General features: G+C 42.1%; 1 protein-coding gene across 2 annotated transcripts; it reads left to right on the forward strand.

Annotated features, from left to right (window-relative positions):
* Nucleotides 1–837: 837 nt before the first annotated feature.
* Nucleotides 838–10,900, forward strand: mecp2 (methyl CpG binding protein 2). Of its 2 annotated transcripts, none has more exons than XM_088291392.1 (6): nucleotides 838–982; nucleotides 6,355–6,496; nucleotides 7,623–7,819; nucleotides 7,897–8,090; nucleotides 8,170–8,306; nucleotides 8,415–10,900. In XM_088291392.1, the coding sequence occupies exons 1-6, from the start codon at nucleotides 951–953 to the stop codon at nucleotides 10,281–10,283; spliced, it is 2,571 nt and encodes an 856-aa protein (XP_088147518.1). In that variant the 5' UTR covers nucleotides 838–950; the 3' UTR covers nucleotides 10,284–10,900. The 2 variants fall into 2 exon arrangements, with proteins under 2 accessions (XP_088147518.1, XP_088147517.1); XM_088291391.1 differs by having other exon boundaries at nucleotides 860–982; nucleotides 6,334–6,496.

Raw genomic sequence — 10,900 nt, forward strand, 5'->3', positions numbered from 1 at the left:
AGTTTATGGGAGGCACAAGATAATCAACAAAAGCAAAGTTTAATGACATTATTAAGACTTCAACAAAAATAACAATAATTAAGGAGAAATATGTTTTTGTACAGTCTTGTAGATATGACATTTCTCAAGTTTTGTAATACACTTTACTTTTAAATGACTTTCAAATTATTTGCCATTGTATCTCCACATTTGAACTATTATAATCTTAAAATGGTTACTAATAAATGTGGAAATTGTTACCTAGCAACAAAAAAAGTAACAAAATAAAACAATCAAATAAATTGGGCAACTCTGATGTCAAAGAACTAATATGCTATATAGTCACACCACTGGCTCAATGTGATAAAAATGGCACAACTGAAGATATCTATTTGTAATTCATCTCAAATAATTGAACATTTCAAAGCTTGAGTTATTAAAAGATGGGATAGGTCAAAGATTTTGACCAAAAGATACTTTCTAAAATTAATAGATTTCTTTATACAACATGGAAACATAAAATTAATTAATTCATGAATGAATGAAGGAACCCCGGAATGAGTATAAAAGAGATGCATAATTGGACAATTTCCCCCACCAAAAATGAGAAAAAAAATGTTTCATACTTTTTTGAGAGCGTTTATGAAACTTACTTTTTGTAAATGTCATATTAAAATCACAATTGATAATCATTATCATAGTTATTATTCTTATTTAGGTTTATATTTGTATTTTAGTGACACCGTTATTTCACATGAGTGAAAGTCCTCACTATCCTAGGTTGACCCGAGCGCCACATCTCGCGAGATCTCAGCACGCATTCGCCACTCAACATTTCAGTGTTCACGTGCACATCTCGCGATGTCGAAGAAGTGACAGTGGTTGGAAAAGGAGTTCGAGGGGGCGGGGTGCAGCAGAGATGTTTGGAGGCTTTTTTTTTTTTTAATATAAATTTATTTATTTAAATAAAAATGGCTGCCGTGGAGAGCGAGGAGGAGAGAATGTACGTAAGCTCTTTTTAAAAAACATTACATCATCTGGTAAAGCGTCGCTGTCTTGGCCGCCTCCGCCATCTTTTTGTCGTCTTTTTTATTTCACTTCGAAGTGCGTTCATTTCACATCGGCCTTTTTCGTCGGAGCGAGCTTCATTGGAATACGTCACCAACTTCCAGCTTCGTGTCTACTTTAGCTGCCGTTAGGGCTCGTACGTTTGCCCAGCACGCTTTCTCGCGCCACTACACCCCCGACTCGAGTCGAGCTGACGTTCCCGTACGCCTGGAGGTTGGCCCGCGGGACGGCGATGCCATGCCCGCTTGCCGCCTTCCAGCCTTGGGCACTCAATAGTATTAGCACGCAGGTGTCTAGCAGGCTGCTAGCTCGTCATTTTCTCAACACTGAGTGTTTTCGTGCTTGTGACTGGATATTCATGAACCAGTGTACTTGCCGTTATATGCCCCAAACACCTCCAGTCGTCATCCTTCGCCCAAAGTGCTGCTGAGCCAGGCATCACATGCTCCTTATGTTGTCACCACTTAAACTCCGTAGAAACATGATCACAGTTTAGGATGAACACGTCAAGCTGCTAAAAGTCACTGAATTGACCTCTCGTGTGTGTAGCCTACTTTGCTCACCAGCTCACTTCTTATGACTGCTGCTTGAACTTCATCATCGTCATCCTCACCTCAAACCAGAGGACTGGGATCTTCCGGCCATGGGTGCAAGTGTCAATGAAAGGGGCCAAACCAAAAACGCAGCACTGTTGTGGAAACAATTCAGAATTCAACCACAAACACACTTAAAGTTACACAAGTTCAGTGCAAGTTAAGTTTGCTCAGTTCAGCAAGCATCGAAGAATTGCCAACTTTTACCTTTTTGTAACACTTATTCAAAAAGAAGGGCCAGCCATTTGCTGTTCAGTAGGGCTGCAGCTATCCAACATTTTAGTATTCGTCATTCTGCTGAAAATTCTATCGAATAATCGGGTATTCAGACAAAAATAAATGAATAAAATAGATGTATTTAAACATGCAAGGTGGCCCACTGCTTAGCACGATGGACTCACAGTGCAGAGGTGCAGGGTTCGATTCCAGCCTTCCTGTGTGGCGTTTGCATGTTCTCCCTGTGCCTGCGTGGGTTTCCGCCGGGCACTCCGGTTTCCTCGCACATTCCAAAAACATGCATGGCAGTTTGATTGGACTCTCTAAATTGCCCCTCGGCGTGAGTATGTGCGTGGATGGTTGTTTGTCTCTGTGTGCCCTGTGATTGGCTGGCAACCAGTTCAGGGTGTACCCGCCTTCTGCCCGAAGACAGCTTGGATAGGCTCCAGCATGCCCGCGGCCCTCGTGAGGAGAAGCGGCTCAGCGAATGTAAATTATCTTGGTTACGAGTACTGAAAACAAAAAACGCACACTTCCAATTAATCATCACTCATCAACTGGTTTTCATATTTAGATATTCAAAACTTTATGCTTAAATTTAAACTGTGCAAATCAGCACACTATTTTCCTTTTTAGTGACATAAGTGATTAGACAACTCTCTCCATAGTTTTCTGTGGTCAATGAAATTAAGTGACATCAGAACCACAGTAGCGATTTTGCCGGCTCAAACAACACACTTAATAAGCTCAATTAGCCTGGTTTGTTTAAAAGTTATCAGTTGGAACAGAATTGGGGTCAGGCTGTTAGCATGAAAGTGTGCACAGTCATTTACGTCGACGGCCTTTGACAAGTAATCCGACGGCTCTTGCCAGCCTATTTGGAGCACTTGAGAACTGCTTGCGCTAAACACTGCCTCACCCTAGCCCGCTAAACACTGGCAACAGGCGGCGTACAATAAAGTTTCAACGTAATTATTATATATATTTTTTTTTAATTAGCGCTTGAACATGATTTCAGGACGTCGCGTTTGTTGAAGTCGGTAGGAACAGTTTGTGATAGCAAACACAGTAAACTCGGCTGCTATGCCGCGACACACTGTCCAGAAGAACTTCAAAATAAAAGCGTGCGTCGGCGTTTATGTCCATACATCATTTGGTAAAATGAGGTTTACTTTGAAATTGGCCTTACCTACACTTACTGTTGAAAATTTCAGTGGTGAAGAAAATACTTGAGTCCTGCAGTATGACTACCAGTTATGGTTTGAGATCCAATATATTAGGATTAGGAATCGATTATTCCATCAATTATTGCTTTGATTAAATTAATAAATGAAAAAAAATTGTATTATGATTGGTTAAAATTTCATTTTGCATTAAAGTTAATTACTAATCATTTTGTTGTGTAATTGGTATTGTTCAATGATTAAAACAAACGAATCAATTAAGCAATATCTCTTAAGAGCAGGCGTGGGCAAACTACGGCCTGGGGCCCACATGCGGCCCATTAAACGTATTAATGCGGCCCGCCAAACTTGAAAAAAATTAAATAAATAAACCTTGTTAATGTTTGTTTTCTAAATACTGTGGTGCGTCAAAGGCATATATTTTGTTGTAATGCTTTTAGTCACTTTCATTTAAAATTAAATGTATTTTTTTTCTCAGAGAAGGTGAGGTTACCAAAGCACTCCATCCATCTGCTCCTGGTCGATGGCCCCACTGTCAAATTTTAGAACCCACTGTGGCCTGCCATTCAAAGAGTTTGACCACCCCTGCTTCAGATGGACTGATCGAGTTTTTTTAAACTGATTCAGTTACTGCTTCACTCATTGTTTTCGAAAGTAAAAGCAGATGTTCATTTTGATTAAACACAAAAGATTATCGAAAGACAATTTTTCTGCTTTTGTGAATGACTACAGTAAATCAGAGAATAATTACTGTTGAGCGGCTGAAATTAGAGGATTTGGTCATTTGAAGTTGAACTGGCTTCAAGCGATTACTTGTTTTCATAGAGATAAAAGTAAACTTTTCTAAATGATTTTTTAAAAAAATTTTTGTCTAGCACATCAGATTTTTATAAAATAATACTACTAATAATATAATAATATCAATGTGATGTATAGTACTTAACTAGTATTACTTTTAACTTGGGGTAATTAAGATGACTTATTAATATTATGTATTAATTCCGTAACAGGGTGATTTCGTTTAAACGTCATAGCTATGAATTACAACGCATGGTAAAATCCATTTTGTGCAAGTTTTTTTGGTCAAACCAACAATGTCAATCCAGTATCTCAAAAACCCGATATGCTCGGAAAAAAGTTAAGAGTCAACAATGTGTAGGGACACAGAAAGCCATCTCTGATTCAAATTTGGTATTAAAATAGTAGTTTATTAATTTGGTAATCAATTCATTTGTCAATGAATCGATTAATTTTGTACACCTCTACATTAAATATGTTCAATGAAGTACCCATTTATGCTGCTCTATTCTATGCAACTGGCCGGTGAAACCCTTAAAAATTGGAATTTTTTGTAAAACTTTTTTTTTAAAGTATTGAGTAACTTCAACTGATTTTTTTAAATCTAATTTGGGTGAACCAAACATTTCTATTCATTCTATTTGCAAGATTGTTTCCACAGTTGCAACAGTCTCCTCGAACAGATAGCGACTTAGAACTTAAGGATTGTCACACCTTGACATTGAATGATATAAACAAATCAATTCTCAGAAAAAAAATGCTTTGACTCTATTTAAGAAGCGAGCTATTTTAATTTTTTATTTAAAAGTTCCACGTCAGTACAATATGGATGTTGCAGATGACTTCCTATAACAGGCACGCGTTGACCTCCTTAAAGAGCGGAAGCATGAGAGTGCACAGCTGCTCTTGTGCGAAGTTGGATGGCAATCAGCAGTTGCATGTGATGTCATTGTGTCACTTCCTGTCAGACCACTGATTCATTTATCAGCCGAAGCTGAAAGATTGTCAATTAACATTCGGGTGTCTTGTTTGACTTTCAAATTTTGTGATTGTGCATTCAAGGGACAACTCTCTCCAGACGGTCTTATGCAGTAGCAAGGCAACTAGTAGTGCTTTACTATTTCCTCTCAGATTGGAAGCCATAGAAGCTGTTTTATTCTTTGCATCATGTGCTGCCAAGCAAAGTTGTAATAGTTTTTGACTTTTCATTGTAGTTTTAATTTCATTTTGACTTTTGCGTTTTTAATTTGGGTTTAGAGCAGGTTTGTTTGTTTTTTATTAATTTTTTTTCAAGTGCTTTGATTTTGATACATTTTTATTAGTTTTAATATTAGATTTTTTAAAATGGATGGACTGTTTTGATGTCAGGTGCAAGATAAAAAAAAAGTCACCAAGTATTGTGTAAATGAAATTAGAATTCTCAAACGATTGTTTGATCTTCTGTCCGGACATCAGCAATTCCAAAATAAATGCAATTTAAAATGAACCCCAGATGCTAATGTATGGAGTTGACTGACAAAGACAAAAATGAAGATCATTTTCACGGTAATTATAGTTTTCGTAAGTTTTTTTGTTTTTATTTTATATTGATAACAAAACTGTTTTTTTAGTTTTACTTATTTCCTTTGTTTACGTTATCCTTAATAACCTTACCTGCTGCAACTTGAAATAACAACTGAGCCCTGACAGCCTTTGATAAGAGACTAGAGAAGAAAATTTGTTCGCTGATGAATTTAATGTTAGCTTTGAAGATAAGTCGTGCAAATCTCAAAAGATGTTGATGACTATTAACAATTCTAAATAATTAAGAAATGTACTGTAACTTTTCATTTGAGACGTTGCCAAAGATCAACGAATTTATCGGCCAGGAGAATCTCTGAAATGTACTGACAGGCTGTCGCCATCCGCTCAAAAAATTTGAGGCACGTTTGGTGACGAGCATCGATGATCCTGTCATATGCGTCTGGTTTCAAGCCCTTATCTTGTGTGCGGCGCAGGGTAGCGACTACGTACACAAAGCGAATGTTGTCTTTTTGTCAGGGTTCGTTCAAGGTTGCAAACGGTCGCAAGGATGTTTGCCAACCGTTTTTATCGCAAACAGCTTCTCTCGTCGGCTGGAAATTTTGACCATGTTAAAAAACACTTTCCAACCCTCGCCGCTCAATGAAATACGGGCTTTAGGGTGATCCTTTTGGTGTTACCATAAAAACAAAAAGGTGGTTGGAATGAGATTTCGAGGTCTGCTGATGTCTCAAGTTAATGACAATGTATTGGACTGAACTTTTTTCCAAATTTATTTATTTAGTTATTTATCATTTTGAAATATTTGAAAATGCATTTGAAATGTGACTTGTTCAGAGAAAGAAAATGAAGTGGACTAGATAGTGATTAGTGACTGAAGAATATCAAGCAATCCTTTTCATTGTTTATTTTGCATTACAACTTCAAATAGAATTCACTAATCCAACTATTTGAGGCATGTTCAACGTCAATAGTGATGTCATTTGTTTTCACAGAGAGGAGGCCCCAGAGGGCCAGGAGGAGAGAGAACGGCCCCACAGTAAGACTAAGAAGGCTCGAAAGGAGCGGCGCCATGTTGAACATGTGGCCATATCTCAGGAGCCTTTACGCCCGTCCGGGGTGGAGTCACAGACATCAGTGAGTAAAGCCTGAGCCAACAGTGTAATAAATTTGATCATGAAATATGCTTGTCAAGTAGGAACGATTTTCTGAAAAAAAAAAAATAAAAAATAATAATTGTGATTTTTCTGGCTGATATTGCAATTTCTCTTATTTTATGATTTTTTTTTAAGTCAAACTTTGTTGCAAAATTCACAATTACTTCACAATGTTCAGTGAGGGACATTTACAAACATGACGTAAAATGCCATTATATCATTAAAAACAATAAAAGGTATTACTGTAATAATGCAAGGACAAGGAGTTTTTAAAAATGACTTTCTCTATAAGTATAATTTTGTATTTGTGTAATTGTGTATATGAAAATGCATCTTTTTAAACCCCAAAATGTTTGATGTTTCCTACTAATGTGCATGTTCTTTGTACATAGAGGTCAGATTATGTCAATAAAATCATTGTCTCTTAGCAAAGCTAAATTGATTAAAAATATAATTTTGAGCCCTATTATTGTGCAGATCTCAAAACCTATGGTGCAAATATTATTTTTGAGATGATAAATATTTAATGTACAACATCAAACCTCTTCGTCATTTTGACGTACGTGTTGCGGTCTGAGAGCGTCTGGTAAATTGCTAAAGTAGACGTCATCTGATATTATGTCTCGATACGCATTGATTGAAATACAACATTTTGTTCATAGCTGCTGGCTCTCCGCCTTAACGTGGTTCTAACCTGACATCTGTGAAAAGTCAACTGTACACCTTAGTACTTATTTTGTGTCCTTCTCGAATGCTGTAATGCACTTCAGCGATTAGCATGCTTAGCGACCCCTCGTTCTCCTCCTCGTTTAAAACTACTTATTAATGGGGTTGTTTATTTGTCATCACGCGGCTCGTTGCTACTGCTGTGCATGGACTTGCATATAGTAAAACTAAAGCCCATACTGCTGCGGCGCAAGATAGCTTGATGCCGAGCACTCACGCAGTGGCGGAAGAAATTACGTCCGGGACAACGAGCGACAGGGCACCCCTTTTTTTTCTTATTTAATCAGTACTACGTGTCCTGCTTTGTGAACGTGGGGCACAAACCACAGCGTTGACGATCTTTACATCGTCAAGTACGTTTACTGTCGTCTCTCTGGTAGCCATCAGAGCCGGTGGCGGGGCCTTCGCAAGCGGCAACTGGTAGCGAGTCTGCAGGTTCTCCCAGGCAGCGACGCTCCATCATCCGAGATCGAGGGCCGCTGTACAACGACCCCTCGCTGCCTGTAGGCTGGACCCGCAAACTTAAGCAGAGGAAATCCGGACGATCCGCAGGGAAGTTTGATGTCTACCTGATCAAGTAAGATGTTCTGTGAACATGATGCAGCCATCTTGTTATGGTGCACATGAGCCATGAGCTTTTGTTTTGTGCCAAAGCTCGGAGGGAAAGGCCTTCCGGTCCAAGGTGGAGCTCATCGCTTATTTCCAGAAGGTCGGCGACACCACGACTGACCCCAACGATTTTGACTTCACTGTGACTGGACGTGGAAGCCCCTCCCGCCGGGAGAAGAAGCCTCCCAAGACACAGAAGGTGGTCAAACCATCTGGTAGAGGCCGCGGAAGGCCCAAAGGTACAATATGATGGCGGTGTGCAATGTTTCATGGCGCAAACCCACAGCTGGTGACCTCATGTGTGTGCTTTATGTTTAGGCAGTGGGAAGATGCGTCAGGTTACGGAAGGTGTGGCTATGAAGCGCGTGGTTGAGAAATCTCCTGGAAAACTCTTCGTCAAAATGCCGTACAGCAAGGTGGAGTCCTCCAGTGAGACCACACCCACCACTTCTAAGGTGCGACAGTGTGGCATTCTCAGTAATGCTGCATATCCAAGGATATTAATAAGATCTAGTGCTGGAATGTGTTATTTAAAAGAAATTGTGTTATGTGTGGTCTTTTAGGGGCTATCTCCTACCCTGCCATCAGTCAAGTCCCGTCCAGGCAGAAAGAGGAAATCAGAACAGGATCTTCCTGCTCCTCTCCAAACCACACCCAAAAAACGTGGCAGGAAACCAGCCTCAGCCTCAGTAGCAACAGCTGCCTCGGCATCTTCGTCAGCATCAACCTCCGGTATGTCACCAGTAGGGGGCTACACTGCTGCCGCCATCATGGCTGCTGAGGCCAAGCGGAGAGCCACCAAGGAGTCTTCCAGCAAACCTGTCGTCCAGGAAACAGCCCTACCAATCAAAAAACGCAAAACGAGAGAGACAATTGAGGAGGAGAAAGTTCCGACTCCAGCATCTAGCACCACAGAACCCGGAAGGATGGCGCCTTCCGAGGGGGTGTCTGGTCCGAAGGAATCAACAAAATCTTCCCAGGTTCACCTTGCCTCTTTGGAGGAGAGCCAGTCCCAATCCCAGAGGCGGCCTTCTGCTTCCCAAGAAAGTCATTCACATGGACATAAAACGCACAAAGGGAGGAAGCACAAGGACAAGAGTGGAACAGCAGAAAGTCGAGAAGAGGAAGTGAGCGAAGACGTTGATGAAAAGGGAGGAAAAGGAGGAAGGAGTAGCAGCAGCAGCAGTAGCACGAGTCCGTCCAAAAGCCACAAAAGGAAGGAGCGCTCACCACACAAACATCACCATCATCACCATCACCATCATCATCATCGTCATCATCATCGCCACCAACAGAGCTCCCCTTTGGATCATTCTCATCCACCGTCTGGACCCTCCTGCCAGTCCCGACCCAAAACTGAGCTTCACACTGAATCCGAGTCCAGTGCCCCCAAACCACCTCCCATGTCGTCACACCCCTCGCCTCCACCCTGCCCCCATCAGGCCCTCCAGACCCCGTATCCAGGTCAGAGCCAAGCCCAGTCCCAAGTTCCAAATACTCAGCCCTCCCCCATCAGGCATTCCCCTCCTCAGCCACGCCCCTCAAAAACATCACCATCAGTACAACACAAAACTCAGCTTGCTGTTCAGCATACTCCATCTCCATCAATCTCGCAGGTTCCGCCCCCCCAGACTAGGAATCCTCATCCACAAACCCAGTGCCCAATAACACTCCAACCTCAAACCCAATCTGGATCCCACTTTGAGACTCAACCACTTCCTCAACTCCAAACTCAGACCAGGCCCCACCACGTATCTGAGCTGCAAATACAGCCCAGAACCACGGCAGATCTACAACACCAGTCCAGGACCCCTGCCCAGTCTCAAACCTTGTACTGCCCACCCACACAGACTCAGCCCCCAACACAGATAAGCCCCCCTTTGGAACACCAACTTCGCATTCAAAGCAGACCACAAATTAGACACTCTGTCTCCCAGTCCAGCCCCCCGCAGGCCCGAGCGCCACGACAATTTCAGCAGATTCAACCACAGATGCCCAGGCCCCACCCGCAACAACTCACACTCCAACAACTATCTCTCCGCATGAGACCCAACCTGGTCTCTGCTCAGCAGAGCGAGCAGCCTCAAGACCTAAGCACCACACCCCCCACTCGCAGCGTGGAGGGAGGGCCCAGAACCGAAATACGAGTCGAAGCAGGGCACGTGTCTGAAAGCAGACATACAACTGGGGGGTCAAACAGCACTGCAAGGCCTCCTAGCTCAATGCACTCCGATCCTCCTGGAAGAGCAGAGACAGAAGACGGTGTCGGTCTTGTGTCTGGGCCAGAAGGCAGGGCTCGGCTTCGGGTGGATTCGGAGGCGGCGGACGAGGGCAGGGAGCTCAGAGACATGGTCCCACCATCTTCTGTTCCCTGTCCCAGCCGAGAGGAAACGGTCGAGTCTCGGACTGCTGTCAGCGAAAGAGTCAGTTGATCAGTAAGCGTGATAGGAAGTGGCTTGCGCCGTTGTTGTGGACTGAGGTGGTACCAGTGAGGGCTCTTCCTGCATCTTTGTGCACTGTTGTTCCATGGAATGACCCTTTCACTTTTTGGCAATGACATGAGCGCTAAGCTAGCACTGACAATTACTGAGGAGAAGGATGGGTGGTGTCATTTTTTTTAGGGAAAAAAAGGAAAATATAGATTTAAAGTGTCTGTGTGTGCTTGTGTCTGCGCGTGCGTGTGTGTGGGGGGGGGGTGTGCGCGTGTGTGTTCCGAATCAAAAGGCAGCTGTTACGTTCCGCTCATTTGGGTGGATAAAGTGAGGGGCAATTTGGAACTGAAAACAAATGGCTAAGTACACATTGTCTTCAACAAACTGTTGCTTCCGGAATATAACCTGTTTATTTTATTTTGTATTTTGAAAGTTTGTTTTGTCTCTACAGCTTTAAAGTTCAATGTAATTGACTGACGTTCCCTAGCACGTGACTGTACTGCTGACTGACACTCCCTATTTCAGTTGAATGGCTTCTTCAAAAATTAGCAACTTACTTTTCCCACCTCTTCCAGTGCCCTATAGTAGTAGCCAACACTTCTTCACTTGATTTCAAA

The sequence above is a fragment of the Idiotropiscis lumnitzeri genome, chromosome 3 (genome assembly GCF_059441095.1).
Source record: "Idiotropiscis lumnitzeri isolate Australia: NSW breed Sydney's pygmy pipehorse chromosome 3, RoL_Ilum_1.0, whole genome shotgun sequence".
NCBI classification, from domain to species: Eukaryota; Metazoa; Chordata; class Actinopteri; order Syngnathiformes; family Syngnathidae; genus Idiotropiscis; species Idiotropiscis lumnitzeri.

Coding starts and splice junctions, on each gene's coding strand:
- mecp2 (XM_088291391.1), top strand. CDS start 951: ATGGCTGCCGTGGAGAGCGAGGAGGAGAGAAT. Junction 983..6,333: donor GAGAGCGAGGAGGAGAGAAT/GTACGTAAGCTC, acceptor CAACGTCAATAG/TGATGTCATTTGTTTTCACA. Junction 8,091..8,169: donor AGGCCGCGGAAGGCCCAAAG/GTACAATATGAT, acceptor CTTTATGTTTAG/GCAGTGGGAAGATGCGTCAG.